This window comes from Equus caballus, chromosome 23 (assembly GCF_041296265.1).
Source record: "Equus caballus isolate H_3958 breed thoroughbred chromosome 23, TB-T2T, whole genome shotgun sequence".
Classification (NCBI taxonomy): Eukaryota; Metazoa; Chordata; class Mammalia; order Perissodactyla; family Equidae; genus Equus; species Equus caballus.
In genome coordinates this window covers 30850812-30867090 of record NC_091706.1, presented here as the reverse complement: position 1 = coordinate 30867090, position 16279 = coordinate 30850812, and the positions used below count along the sequence as shown (strand labels likewise).

The following is a 16279-nucleotide window of genomic DNA, read 5'->3' as shown; positions in this document are numbered from 1 at the left end:
TATAAAAGTGGTAAGATTTAATTTTTCCAGTGGAGAAAATCAGTATGTTATAATCATATCTTTAGATACAGAAACATTTATATATTTTATTAAAATTCCATTTACTGATAGATCTTGTAACTGAGAATCTAAACCCCAAAGTAAAATAATGTGAATATAGAACAAAAACAAAAAATTCCTTCTCTTAAAGACTTCTCTAATGGACACAAAGAAATAATCATAATTATATAGGGTGAGTTGTCTTCGTTTTCTTTGGTCCTTTTTTAACATGTTGGGCAAAAAATCCATTTACATTGCTTTGTTGTATATCTTTGTGGTGTTAGTTTGCAACTATTATTCCTGCTGTGATTTCTCAATTGTGCTACTGGCATCTAATGGGTAGAGACCAGGGATGCCGCTAAACACCCTGCAATGCACAGGACAGTCCCAACAGCAAAGAACTGTCCAGCCCCTAATGTCAATTGTGCCAGGGTTAAGAAAGCCAGAAACAGAGAAATCACAAAAGAACTTTCCTGTAGCTTCCCAGAGTACCTTGCTTTGATACGCTTTGATTTCTTCGTAGGTGTGGGTCTGCCATGCCAGCTGGCGCAGCTCCTCCATGGTGTATTGACATGTCTCCAAATGGGACTTAATGATGTTCTGTGCAATTCGATCTATGAGAAAGAATAATTCAAGAGTTTGTGAACAAAATCCCACTCTGCTCAAAAAGTACTTTTAATGTGTTTACTACAAGAATGCCTTTTGGCAATACTTTAGCTGTATTAGAGTGTCTTTAACACTACTATCTATTTTAAAATCTCCAAACTCTTTATTGTCTATTTAAAATCGTCAATCTTTTAATCAAAATTTACTGCCTTTTCCTTCTCCTTTTGGTCACAAACCTGGTGTCTTACAAGTTGTAAATTGTTCAAATAATTATTTACTTTGACAATAAATACAAATTACCATGTTTCTTGGTTTTTCGCCTAAAAGTCCACTAACAGTCTTGACATTTACTCCAAATACTTTAAAATATTTTGAAAATCCCTAGATCTCCATTGTTTATGTTAGAAAGGGGGAATTTAAATATGAATGTATCTGTTTATATTTTGGAAAAGGGAGGATTAAACAATTATCTAAAAAAATAGTTTTCTATAGAAGAGGAAGGAGTGAAGAGACAAGGCTAGAAGCTAGACTTCTCTGCTGATACGATTTTTGTATATTTGACTTTGGTACCATGTAGATATCTTACATAATAAATAATGGGAGAGAGAGTATAGATGAAATAACATTGACTCATGAGGAGATAATTATTGAAATTTGGTCCTGGGGATCATTATATTCTCCTTTCTAATTTTTATATGATGAAATTTTTCTTTGAAAAAGAGAAAATGATTATATTCATAAATAAATAGTGACAAACATAGTCTATTGGGGCCATTTTTATCCCAAATGAGTTGCATTTGGTATTGTATCTTAAATACTGATCATTTTGGGTTTGGAGGTGTGAAAGTTGAGTGATAGAACACGACATAGGAGCTCTCCTTAAAAATATGCTCTGAGTCCCCTGAAGTTGGATAGAGCTTGTAGGAGATCCCCTATGTAATCCCATCTACTATTTGAACACAAGACAGTGACATCTTGGGAAACCAAAGCACACAGGAATACTGTATGTGGAGTGTGAGTAGACTGAAGATGACCAAATTTGCTGCCTGAGAGCTAATCTTGGTTCATACAGAAATGGAATTTTTCTTGTGTTTCAGGTTGTACCATTTCAAATACAATTTCTGTTCTTTCTAAACAGCCATATTTCATTTCTCTAGGATAAAGGAGTACTCAGGTACCTTCTTTTTACCTTGCTAAGCTTCTGGTAAATATGGCGTGAAATGAATTGAGTTTTAGTGATGTAGAGAATAAAAAATGTAAGCTTAAGCTTCTAGTAAACTTTCCAAATAAAAGATCTCATACAGCCCATTGCCTGGCACATTGTAAACGCTGAATAAATGGTAGCCACAATTACCATTATTAGGACATTCTATACAGTGTTTCATGGGAAAGCAATGTAGTGACTCCAATGGAGACAAAACAGAGATATTTAATTTTGGAATTAGTGCTGCTGCAGAAAGATATTTCAATATTTATTAGAGTTTTTCAATCAGAACTATAAGGTGACAGACGTAGAAGATGCTGCAAGGTGCTGCTAACTTATGATAGTTATGCTGTATTGGATTCAGCATTGAGCATTTCTAGACTTCCATTGTCTATCACATTACAAAATCCTTTCTTTAAAAAATCCAAGATTCAAAATTTTACTGAATATCCTCCTATGTTATAAAAAAGAGCAGGAATTACTCTATATATCATGTTAAAATAGATTGGTATGTCATGTTTCATCATTTTTCAATTTCACTTGGGCAGTCCAATTACTTAGAATCTAAAAAAACCATCTCTATTCCTCAGTAGGTACATAATGAAAACATAAGATTTTTATAGCTCTATAGTTTTCAAACCTTTATCTTCTTGGTGTAGTTTGTTTTCATCTTCAAAGATATGCTGATTTGTCAGTAATTTACAGGCTCCAGGGTTTATGAGCAAAACTACAATTGCCACTCAAAATTGCATTATGAAAAACTCTTTCTCTCTTCCTTTATGACATCTCCTGGGAACTGTTGGCCAAGGTTTAAGAATTCTCTGGCTTTCTGCCTCCAAAGCTTAGAGTTCTATTGGGTTTGAGAAGGAGTGGGCATAATAACAAGTGGACAGGTTAAGAAAAATTGGAAGTTAAATCTACACGCATGCTTTAGGCCTCAGCTCAGCTGTCCGCTCCTGCGCGAAGGCTTCCCTGCTTCTCTCTGTCCTCAGGTAGAAGGACGGGCTGCCATTACATTTTGATTCTGCCTGTAACTGAGCCATTATTCTATTCAGACTCACACTGTGGTTATTTGTGTGGATCTGTTTGTTCCATACCCTTCAAGATTGTGAGCTCTTCAAGAACTGGACTGCAGAGCCCAGCAGAGTGCATTCATATATTCATTCAACAAAAACAGTTTTTTGAGAAGCTATTATATATCAGGTTAAGGTACACATGGGAAAAGAAGACATTTTCTTTTGTTTAAAAGATCTTACAGTAATATCATATCATATCATGATGTAATAAGTGCCCTCAGTTATTGTGGGAGCCCAAAGGAGAAAATGTCTTACTTAGTCTGGGGGAGGCAGAAAAATAACCATAGAGAAGATGCCTGTTGACCTGGGTCTGAGCAGGAGTTTGTTACGTGGAGAAAAGAAAGATGGACCTCAGGTCGAGGGAATGATGTTACAAAGGCACAGATAGAAAATGAGCTATGAGCTAGACAATTTCTGACATTATATTTTAAATCTTTACAATTCTTACCTTTCATAAGCAATTTCCCTTTTACTGAGGAAAGAAGTGAGGTTCAGAAAGAGTAACTGATTCTAGACCCATTTTTACAGAGCTAGCAAATGGTGTTTTCAAATCGAGTCTGTCTTTTCTGGCAGGAAGTCTGAAATGTTTGCTACATAGAGTGCATAGAAGAGACAGGGAGACATGAGAGTAGGGCTGGAAATTTTGACTAGAGACACCACAGCTGAGTAAGCCGGGCTAAGGAATTTGGATTTATCTTGCAGGCAACTGGGAGCTAGTGGAAGCTGTGATGCAGAAGAGTGACATGGTCGGTTTTTTGTCGTAGAGAGGTGATCCTGGCCATGGCACAGAAGATGGCATGGCATTAGAGAGTACATGAGATTAATCAGGCTGTTGTGAAAATTCAGGCAAGATATGAGGAGGGTCTGGACTAGGTGAGAATGACAGAGATGGAGTGGAGGGCCAGATTCAAGACGATTCTCAGGGAGAATGCACAGGACCAGCAGATGTGTGTGTGTGTGTGTGTGTATGTGTGTGTGTGCGTGCGTGTGTGTATGTGTGTGTGTGTGTGTGAGAGAGAGAGAGACAGAGAGGGAACATTATATATAGTAGGTGCTCAACCAATGTTGAATTAGTAACGATAATGTTGAAAATGTCCATCCATCCTTCCATTTTCTGCTTTATTTCACAAAGGATTTTAGAAAGCTTAGATTGACTTTGATGATCTTAAAGCCTAACGACTCACAATGGCTTTGAAGTCAAACATTCAACATGCACAATTATTTCCCATACCCTTGTGGTGAGAAATAAAAGGCAAATCTCTGTTTGACCCAAGACTTATCAATATCAGTGAGGGCTAAGACACAGCAGCAGCAGTTGCTGAAGCAGACTCTTCCGTTTCCTTCCACGGGTCTGCAGTGCAAAGGTGAGCCACGTGGAAAACCCTACTTGACCCTCTCAAGGCTCAGGTTGATAACCACATGGTAAAGCTAGACTTGGTCCCATGGGAGCAAGGCCTGAGGGCTCTTTCTGTCAATTAGAAAGATGCATGAACATCAGAGGAGATGGTTTGCTTCGACTGAGAGTCTCCAGTTGTGAAAAGGAGAGAAGGATTTAAAAAGAAGGGACAAAGGGAAAGACAATGAATACAGTATGCAAAGTTCCTGCTGGGAGCCAAAGGAACTTTCAAGAGTCCTTGCCTGGAAAAATAGAAAAGGTAATAGTAAACGCAGTCCTCTCCAGGGACCAACCACATGAGAAAGTCCAGACAAAGAGACTGAGGTAAAAGAGCAGAGGATATGGAATCTTTCTGGGCAATCGCACTCCCTTCATCCGTTTCCCTGACTTGGGTTGCAGTAGCTTCTCGGAGCCCAGTTTTTGTCGGATTCTTTAACTAACTTGGGCTGCAGATGGCGCATGTTGAAGCAGTTGGCAAGCACTGAGCCGGGTTAATGGGCCCAACAGGAATATGGCCCAGATGACTGACTCATGGGAAATTCTACCACCTTCTGAGGTGATGTCCGCGGACTCTACACTCTGCTCTTCCTGAGACCAGGGATGAGGCTAGAGATTTCTTAAGCGGACATGAAAATGCAGCTCTATCTTCTCGTAGTTAAGTTTCTATATAAGTTCAGAGAGACAGAGGTTTGTCCAATTCAGTAAGTACGTGGGCTCTTTTGATAGTTAATAAAACAATGTCAAGAAACAAGAAAAAAAATTTATACGCTCTGTCCAGTCATTCTTCTTCCATCAGGATGAGGTAAAATGTAAACATTGATGCTGGCAAGGGAAAATTATGTAATTATGGGTTAATATTAAGTCCATGATCCTAATATTCTTTTGGTTAATTTTCATGAAAAATAGCTCACTCTCACTTTACTTTACTGACTAATGCGATTCTACCACGATTATATCTCCCATTTACATCTCTCTTTTCCTCTCCCTTCTATTTCCTCCTATTTACATACACGTAAAACTGTTTTTCATAAAATTGCCGTTTTGTTTTCAGACCCTGATACTTTTCTTGAAGGAAAGCTTATTGGAACCCAAGAATTATAACCAATTAACAGAATTTGTAACTTCGTGTGTTAAGCAATTTTCTTTATGAGATAGAAACAACGATGTGTGATTCAAATGAAAGAGTAATCCCAGAAATCTTTAAAATAATTGATATAGGGATATGTTTATGGCATAGATTGTGGTGATAGTTTCTTGAGTATATACTCATCTTTAAACTCGTTAAGTGGTATATATTAATTATATACAGCTTTTTGTATGTCAATTATACCTCAATAAAGAGGCTTAAATAATAACTGATATAGGCAAATATACTTTATCCTTTTTGATAAAAAATATTGTTACATTGTCATACTTCCCTAGAATCCTTAGGGGTAAGCTTAAATCCACTTATGACGTGGGCAATAAGAAGAGAGAAATTAAATTTTTGAAGGGAAAACTGGAATAAACTTGATGGTAATTCTAAACAGTGTGTGCAAAAATTATAGACCCTTCGGGCTGGAACTAACCTCCTTCCTCCATTTCCAAATGGACTGTATCTTAATAATCCCAGAAGTTAGCTGTGTCACCTGTCTTTCTCCGAGACTAAAGAATTCCCACATCTCCTCCCCGATCCTCATCAATCTTCATTTTGATCTATTGAATAAATCAAAGAAGTAGGAAGGAAGTCCCTCCTTAAGGCATTTATCAATGGCTGAGATGTATACAATAAAGTTCACATGGGTAAATGAAGTTTTAAAGATCAATCATATCAGACAATGTAAAAGTAATATTTTGAAGTACTGCTTAAAGAAATATATGAAAAATAACTTTTCTTATGTATCAATCCACATAGTAGAGCAAAGTTTGGAAACAAGTCATCCAAATTACTTAATTCTAGGTGGAAAAAAAGGCTACTTCTACTTATTTCGGTGAGAAATAAGTAAACTGACAAGCAAGGTGACAGTTTCTTGTTTATAACTGTAATGTTACAAAATGAGGACCAGCTTGCAGCTACTAAAATAGCAAGTGACCTTCTGCAGCTCTGATTTCAACCACTCAGCGGGTTTTTTTCCACCAAAGGGGCTTATTTTAGCTTTCATTAGACATTTCAGCAAATGGTGCTCTCCAAAGGCTACAGTGTCTCAGACACGGATTGCACGGGTGGTTTCATTAGAGTCCCACATCCTGGGAGCAGGGAAAGTTGAGTATATCTTTAAAAACTGCTGCTTTCAGTGTTATTACCAAAAGCACCCGTGGCCCAACTGTACCAAGGCAAGAAAGCTGAGACTTAAAGCTATATATAGCTCGAGAGGGGGCTGCATCCGAATTTCCTAATTTGTCCTCCTCCCTCTCCTTTTTTCTTCCTCCTGAGAAGGAATGGTTTCTTCTTGATGAACTATACCCCCTATTCATTTTCCTCCACAAGGGATTATTTTAAACTTGGAAGTATTCCTCCTAAAATACTATACCTCAGCCTCAATCAAAATGATTAACGAATTTTTAATTTATCACTTGCCTTAAGGATCTAGAGAGCTGCTCAATTCTCTGTTTAGTTTATATGACTAGTGTGAAGGTAGAATTCTTAGGGGATTCGCTTTGAATTAATGCCAGGATATCTCTATGGACTTGCTCAAGGCAAGTTTTAAGAGGCTGCATTAAGCTTTCAGAATATCAAGATCCTCAGAATCCAAGTGCTGAGGCAGTAACTATAATATATTAGAACAACTGGTTGAAAGCTGAAACATTTAACTAAGTGGGCATTTTGTCCTTTTGACAATACGCCACTCGTTTTATAAGTTTTCTATCATTAAATAGAACAAGTCTACTGGTTAGGGTGTAATAGATGGCAATGTCAGAGAGGACAATGTCAATTTCAAGACCTTTCTGATTTTTCTAAGCTCTATTTAGAGCTCATTATTTTTCAGCATAAATAGAATTCTGCTGTCAGCATAGAACATCAATAATATTTAAGCTTAAAACAGCTGTGTGTTAGCGATCCACAGTCTGAAATAGGAGCGCAGTACTTCTAGCTTTTAAGTTCCTCAAATTCTCTTAAGGAGTTGGGGGCATAAATAATCTATAACTCATTTTTTGGCTCAGTTTCATGGTCCAACAACTCATTACTCTCTTACCAACAAATTAGGATAGATCCCAGTCCACTTTCCATACAAGTTCTATTGCCAATTATTATATCAGAGAACGGCAGAACTGATTTTTACTTCATGTGGGCCTGAACCAAAATGTTCTTAAGAGTTTTTCAGAAAAACAGATTAACAAAATATGGTTATGTTATTAACTATAAAAATGATAAAAATGTGGTAAAACACAATTTGATGAAATATTAACATTGAGAAAAACAATGAAAGATAGCAGAATAATACCAATAATAACAATATCTGGGCAAAGATTGAATGAACAGATTAGTAAAATGGTTAACCTTTTCTCAAATTTCAGGAAGCTCGGGTAAGAGCATTTTAATAGGAGATAAGAAAGCAGCAAGTAAAGAAGAAAGAAAAACTGAAAGAATCTGTATAGCATTTGTGTTTAAGCAGAGTATGTCCAAAGGAAAAAACAGAAAAGGAGCAAAACAAATTAAGAGGTTGGCTTCTTAATAATTTAATAATGGAAAACTTGTTTTGGATCATAAGTGTTTTGTTTTATTGTAATAGTGCATGTCTAATTTTTGGGAAATTACAGTTCCTTTTCTTCGAACTAGCTAAGGAAATTGAGAAAGAATCTATTATGAAAACATTACATTTCAAAGTTAATTTTCGTGGTAAAAGACCTCCTTCACAGAACAATCAGAAAAGATCAACTCACTTCACTGTCCTAGAACGGGTGAGTTCTAAGGGAGCTATCTCGTAAGACGGAGGAAGCTAATATGGACCCCTTCAGACTTTTATTTCACACTCTTTGAGAAGTCACTTAACATCTTAAAGTCTTAGTTTCTTCGGGGTTGATTTTCCATCAACAGAAGGATGTGGCAGCAGCAATGTTTTCTAAGGACCATGTGAAGCATGGCGACTTGAGTCTGAGGAGCTATGTAACAATTTCTCTTTGTTTTGACTCACAAAGGAGAAAGAAGCCTTGCAGAGGTACAGAGGGTGAGAATACAGCTCACAGTCTTAAAAGCACTTGAAGAGTCTTAGATAGAACAAACAAAAACAGCCCAAAACAGTAAAATGGAGAGCCCATTAACATCTTTGCCTACTCTCTTTTAAAAACTGCACCTCCATACACTACCCAAAGGACGATTAACGGGTCACAGATAATGAAAACCTAATTATGAAAATTGCTCAGGGCCATCATTAGGATTGCCTTTTACTATTTGGATTTTGTTGACATATGGATTGACCGTTAATTTAAACAGAAGCAATCCCTCCCCCAGCCTACCACCCTTGTGGAAGTTTAGTCAATGCCTTTCTGACATTTAAGAAGAGCTAATTCAGGGGAAATCTTTGGGGGCAATTTTTACATTTCCAAACATTTAATTAATTTTTAATTTAGACCAAACATTTTAATCCAAACATTTAATCTAAACTTAATCTAAATTTCAAACATTTAATCTAACTTGATTATTACTTAAATAATACATTTAATAGACAAATGCTTTAAAATAAGTGTTTTCTAAACAGTCTAGCACCAAACTGTCCTAGAACAAAACTGTCTGAAAACCAAATAGCATTCCACAATAGTCCTCATTTATAAATAGGACTCAGATTTAAATGGTAATTTTTTCTCCTCAGTATTGAGGGTATATTGTCAAACACACCTTTACATATAGCTTACATCCTAAAATGAAATAGAATAAACAAAAAAAGTCTTTCCAGCTAGGAACATTTCCAACAGGTTTCCCTACATTTATGAACATTATAGAAATAAATCCTGTACTGGTTGGGAGAGAGAGCCTATTAAGTTGGTTGTATACTATGCTAAGGAAACCAAATTGTATTGATCTCCATCAACTTGGCCATCAATTGGTATTTCTGTGTTCCAAAACTCCTGTGATTTTTTTTTTTTTTGGTGAGGAAGATTGGCCCCGAGCTAACATCTGTGCCAATCTTCCTCTGTTTTGTATGTGGGATTCCACCACAGCATGGCTTGATGAGTGGTGTGTAGGTCCAAGCCTGGGATCCGAACCCACGAACTCCAGGCTGCCAAGTGGAGTGTGCAAACCTATCCACTGCATCACCAGACTGGCCCCTGCTCCTGTGATATTTTAACCCTAACCAGCTCATCCCAAAATAAGTGCTTAAAAATGTGGCTAAAGCAGTTCATATTCACCTCATTCAGTGGAAAAGCAATTCAGAGCTGTTTCCGAGAGCTAGTGTCAAAGCTTGCAATGCCTTGAAATGCTATTCAACAGTGGGGGCTATTTCAGAGGTTGTCTTATAAGAATAAACATTCCCACCTTCGACAAGTCACACACAGAACCTCATGAAATCTCCTTTCCTCTTCCTTACTGCAGAATATTTCATATCTACCATGGCTTTTGAAATTGAGTGCATAAAATGGAACTGGTTTTCCAACAGCTTCTCAATAGCATTTTTTTTTTTTTTTGGTTGGAGGATTTTAGAATCTTATTATGAAGTTTTGAACTCCGTGTCATAAATTAATCCGACGGAAACTAGTATCTCCAGGGGAAGTCTACTGAGGAAGATCAGTTTTGCACAACTTCAGCTCAAAATAGAAAATGTGATTTAGAAGATTTATCTAATCTAGTGAATGCTAGCACATTAGGAAAGCTATATTAACAGAGGTACATGCATGTGGTGACTAATATGCGTACGTGTACTATAAACAGATGTGTAGGGTTATAGCTACTTGAATATAAGTACTTCAGCATGTATGTGTGTATTGCTTTATAATGTAAATCATCTTTATATTTGTTTAGAGCCTTGCTGGTCACAAAGGCTTTTGAATACATGAGGCCATTTCCTCCAGTTGTGAGGAATCCCTGGGCACGAAAGGAGAAGGATGATAACATATTACTAGGTGACTCTAGACCTTCTTTGTGAGGTTATTAAAGGATATCTAGGAAGATATGGATTTGAATGCCCCTAGGGAATAACTAGTGTCCTTTGTCTCAGAATGCTCTAGAATAATTCACGGCCATGGACTGGTTAACACTATAGTTGCGACCCCTGTAGAAATCCCAGAAATGTGACAAATTGAGTTACTTAGTCCAGCCCCTACACTCAGGGAATTCGTTTTTTGAGAGAGAAGGTAGGATTCTGGATATTGAGAGATATTCTGTAGGTGGCAAAGAACAAGGCGGTGTTAAAATTTCAGAGGAGTCAGGTAAGTTCTTCTCATGGGACCAAGGTGCCCCGGGTAGGCCTGGGGCTAAGCCAAGAACACGTCTTTACTTTTTAGTCCCCCTTTTCCTCTCAAGAGTGGCTCAGGGAGGTGATCAGGTTGGAGCGGGCCAGGGAGGACAGGGAGATTTGCCTTGAAGCTATATCTTTACTTTGTACACGAACTTGGGGTGGTTGGGGATTGGCCACCACCCTCCCCTTGAGCTGCCCCTGGTTGTCCTTGACATTCTTTTTTTTTCTTTTTCAGGAGGGCGGATGGAGAGAAGAGGCTGGTGCCTAGTTCTGTTTTGACTGTGATTATTAACTGTGTAATTGATGGGGTCATCCCGCCCCTTGGAAAGTCCCAAGTGTGGTCCTGCTCCTTGGGAGGATGGTGTGACCGGCTACGGCTTTGGGAATTGCTTCAACATCATTCTGGATTGCCTAGTTGCCTCAAAGTCCCCTCCTGCCCACTACCCCATGCTTCTCCTTGGGAAGTGGCTGTAACAAAGGGAATATTTGTGCATATGGCCGAAGCTCCCACCAGGAGCTAATCTTTCCATGTCATTTAGTCCAATTGCCTTATTTTTTAGACCAAGAGACTGAACTTCAGAAAGCTGAACTAATTTTGAACAAGTTCACATGGCTAGTATGTGGAGTCAGGCTCCCAATTTCAATGTATTTTCCCTAAACTGCCTGCAAAAAGGTATCTAAATATACATTAAATATGCATAGATAGATTTCAGCAGCTACAACATATTTCTCTGTAGAAGCGAATGCCATTAAAAGTGCTGTCTTAAGTCTATAGCACCTGCTTGGGGTTCTTAATAAATAACAACTGAAACACCACCAACTTTTATAGAATTCTCCAGAGTGAAACAGCTCTGGTAATATCGTCTATCTTTCTATGCAAACTTGATAGAATGAAGTAGCTCAGTAGAGTGACGAGATCACTTTTAGGCCAATCCCTTTTTGTAATCTCCTCTAACTATTAATACTCAGCTTCTGTAATAGGTGAATCTTCTAAAAAAGAGGTTTATTTCTATTTTTGGTGCTTAAAATTCCAGGCTCCATAAATAGGACACAAAAGGAATATGAAAGTAAATCTATGTTTAAGATTATGTAGGAGAGACCAGTGAATTCACATTTCATTGTCTTTATCTGTAGAGAAAATACTGAATAGAACAGCAAACGCAGATGACGTGTGTAAAAGGCAATTGATCCCCTTCGCATCATAGCTAATTTGATGGATTTTTTTTTTCTTTCTCTTTTTAAAAGGATGTTGTTAGGCTGTTTGAATTGCCTCGTTGTGTGGTACCTCATCGTTACATTGCCAACCACCTTTGAGCTTAAATTAGCTTTCATTAAGAGTATTAGTCCTACAGAATCCCCCAACCCATCTGAAGGTGACAGTAGAGGAGCAATAACACCAGCTTCCACTTTCTTCTCTGCTTCTTTGCCAGGTATCCTTCAGCCAGCTTCCTCTCCCTGCCACCAACCACTGCAAAATTTTATTTCCAAAGATATCACAGATCCACTATGCCAGCTTGAAGCAAAACTCCAGCTCAACTCAGTCGCTGCTGCTGCCTAAATATTAATTTGCAGCTTGTTTTGACCTCTTCTTTCATGGCTTTTTCTCCTATGAGATTTTGAGAAACCTAAGGATATAATTCCAGAAATGTGTCATGTTTTTCTGTTTACTTTCCCACATTTTGTTTTCTGTTCCCAAAACTATGGGAAGAAAGCACTCCTGATAAGAGGTGTGGCTCAGGGTAAGCAATACCGCCACCCTCCCCTCCCATATCACTTTCCTCCAGGGGAGTTTGTGGTACCGTCATGCTCAAGGCTTATAATATGTGACACTGAAGTCCAGTTATTTATTTTCATGTCTGGCTCCTAGATGCTGAGGACAAGAACCATGTTCTGCTTGCCTTGCATGCCCGGCATATTTCAAAAACAGGTTTTTGAAAGAAGGCCTGGCAGTCTAGGGTAGCAGAATGATCTACAGTAGCATTTAAGCTTCACCACTTTAGCTCTGTGCTGTAGGAAAATCGCTCACTGTGTCTGACCCTTACTCTCTTCATCTGCACAATGGGATGATTTCTCCGTCGCCCTCCTGAAGGCAGTGGTGTGAGGCTTAAATTGGCTAATATGCATGAAAGGACTTTCTATACTTCTCTCCATACATAAAGTATTATTATCAGGGTCCTTAAACTAAGAAGTTTGTATTTCCTTTGTGAACTTTTAGAAAGACAAGTTTGGTTTTTCTGGGGGAATATTCCTGACTCTAACAATATTCATGTAACTGACCTTTTAATATCTGCATGCTGTTGCTGATATAGTTGTTTCATGGATCTTGAATATGTTTTTATGAAAAATTCAAAACTGTAAGATTGTATTCTATATGGAATAATCCAAAAACTTTTTTCAACAAAATTTTGCTTTTAAGATAATCCAATCAGGGGCCAGCCCTGTGGCTGAGTGGTTAAGTTCGGGCACTCCACTACAGTGGCCCAGGGTTTTGCTGGTGCGGATCCTGGGTGCAGACACGGCATTGCTCATCAGGCCATGCTGAGGCAGTGTCCCACATAGCAGAACCAGAAGGGCCTACAACTGGAATATACAACTATGTACTGGGGGGCTTTGAGGGGAAGAAGAAGGAAAAAAAAGATTTGCAACAGATGTTAGCTCAGGGCCAATCTTCAAAAAAAGCAAAAGATAACCCAATCAGAATAACGACCTGGTTGTACACATTTCATTGTTCTCTCAGAGACCAGAGGAAGCACATCAGGACTTCTAGACGCCAAGATTGACGTTTAAAAATATTTTAGTGCGATATAGCCTTGAACTCAACCAGTCAGAATGTGGCTAAAATCAGATTTTCTATATAGTCTGTACAGGGTATGTACAGACCCTGTACATACTATGACAACTTGCTAAGCAAGTCAAGTCAAAATGTCAGCATGCAAGCTCTGTAGCTCATGTGTAGCCTGGGAAGGATGTCAGGCAGCAAATAGCAAACATGTTTTGCTGTGGGAATGCCAATTAGCTTGTGAGGGGCTTCCTTTCTTTGACGGGAGGAAATACAGTATAATAGTTAAGAGTGGGTTTTGATGTTACTTAGACCTGGGCTCAAATGCTTCCTTTGCTTTTTACCAGTTTTGTAACTTCTGAGCCTCATTTTTTTCATCCGTGAAATGGATATACAAATACCTATATAACAGGCATAATAGAACTGTTAAGAAAATTAAATATAGGACACTGCTCAGCACAAGGTAGGAGCTCAATAAAACGTAATTATATTACCTGTAGTAGTCGCTAATGTTACTAAGTAAGAATGAGATTAATAACATTATAATATCCATTATATAACAATAATAATGATGATGACGAGGCTTAAGCATGACGGATGCTCTCCTAAGAATTTACGAATGTTAACTCATTTAATCGATACACACAGGTAGGGACTATTACTGTCTCAGGTTTACAGCTGAGACTCGGAGAGGTTAGGTAAATTGCCTGAGGGAAACGGCACAACCAGGTTCCCATCTCAGGCAGTCCAAGCCCAGAACCAGAGTTCTTAACCAGCATGCTCTACCACTGACGCCTTCCTGCCCAAGGATACTGTTATGGACTTAGCGCTTTAGTGAAATAAGTGGCAGTTCTTCGGATGGTGCAGGAAAGAAGAGTCTGTCACATTATCAAGGCTCATCGTGGGCACCTACATTCGACACCCATAGAAGGAGTTTGTGTCCACTAGATGGCATTGCTGTTTTAACAAAATGTGAACCAAGTCAATACTGAGGTTTAGGAGCCTGCTAAAATTGAGAGCACTAGCCAGACAATCTAATTGTAGTCCTAAAAATCTGATGGAAGAAACCTCCAAAATTTACAGCATATCAAGAGATCTCTAAAGACTACTGGTGCCTTGAAATAATTAAGAAAAATATATGCTAGTTCATTTTGGGTATCAATGTCTGTGTAGAAAATCTAGATGAATTTTGAGATCATCTAGTCTAAATGCCTCAGTTCATAGACGAATAGACTGAGGGGCAGAGAGGAAAAGTGACTTGCTAGGGTTGCTCAGACCTGATGGTTTTGGCCATAGTTTTCTGTCCGTAATACTTCCTACTGACTCTAAATCACAAACGAACTGTGATTTCTGAATTCTTAGAAGACTTTCCTTTTGGGTATGGGGCAGAAGATTGCCCAACAATCGTGAGTTTTTGTTTCGTTAGGTTTTAAACACGTGTTCCAACTCAATAGCAGATTCAGGCACTTAGATATTAAGTAGGATAAAAGCAAAAATGGTGCTTATTTCTTTTCCTTTTTAACATATCCTGTTGGAAAGATTGAGTGACTTCACTTAAAAAGACTGTCCCTACTGCTTGACAATGCAGTCTGTGGACATTAAACCTATAGCCAGTAGCAGGGTAATGAATCAGCACAAAGACTCTGGTATTAGACTGCCTAGGGTGGAAGCTGGCTCCATCCTTTAGTAACCAAAGGGCCCTGGGGAGGTAAAGAAACAACCCTAAGTCTCTGTTTCCTTATCTGTAAAGTGGGAATAACATTTTTACTTATAAGATGCTTGTGAAAATTAAACGTGTGTGAAGTGCCTGTGACATAGTTAAAAATCAAGGTTAAGGGTAGCAATAATAATGAATATTTTTGCTATTATAGCTGATGTTTAATTTTCTATATCTCCCAATTGCGAATGTCACTACAGGTATTTTGTCAACAACTTCTTTACTCACTGTCACATGCTGAATTACTAAAAGAGAGAAATAACATTTCAGGTTGTATAACTATGTGACATCGCTTCTTCCCCAACCAGATGGTAGAAGTAGCCAAGATGCATATGGCATGTTCTTCATTATGTGTTCACATCAACTTTATTTAAAACGCTCGTAGGCTTTAGGCTCCTACTCACAGTGTAGACAGAGAAGGTGACGGAGTACATAGTAGACAAGTAATAACAGCTAAGCGGTATTGAGGACTTGCTGGCACCAAACATTGCTCTGTTTTACAAATATTAACTCATTTAATTCTTACAACAACCATATGATCTACAACCTAATACTTTTCCCTTTTTAAAGACGAGCAATCAAACAAAGAGAGATGAATGAACTGGGATTGAGAAACTCGCTCCAGCTGAAATAATAAGCCATGATTTGAACTCAGCTGGCCTGGTTCTTAACACTCTGCTCTGCCACCTCTCAGGGCAGGATGTGAGGAGGCCTGACAGGTTCCTGGGCTCCACATCACTTTCCGGCATCCACTAAATACTGCAACGAAGCCTGATATAGCTCCTGTTTGTTAGCTCCTCTAGGCTACTGTTAACATGCAACTCTGTTACCCAGGAGGGTAATGTGTTAAGTAAACCTACATCAATATTTTTAGGGCAATTAGTTAATGAGATCAACTGGTTAAACCTTTAATAGACTCCTGAGCTTAACAGGGTAAAACAAAGCTGAGAAGGTCAGAAGAAAACCTGCCTAGGATAGGGCACTCTTGAAGGCCACTCCTTAGGAATCAAAGGACGTCACAGCAGAGAGAGGATTGGGTTGCTGATGCAATTGTGTCTGTGACTAGCCCAACTCACCGGAGCTTATTTGGT

General features: G+C 38.4%; 1 protein-coding gene across 1 annotated transcript in view; it reads right to left on the bottom strand.

Moving 5' to 3' along the window:
• The window catches only part of RORB (RAR related orphan receptor B), a 184066-nt gene that overhangs the window by 27575 nt on the left and 140212 nt on the right, over positions 1-16279 (bottom strand). Inside the window, exon 5 of the mRNA XM_014735412.3 lies at positions 532-653. Coding sequence (XP_014590898.1) covers positions 532-653 — 122 coding nt within the window. The remainder of the gene's footprint in view (positions 1-531; positions 654-16279) is intronic.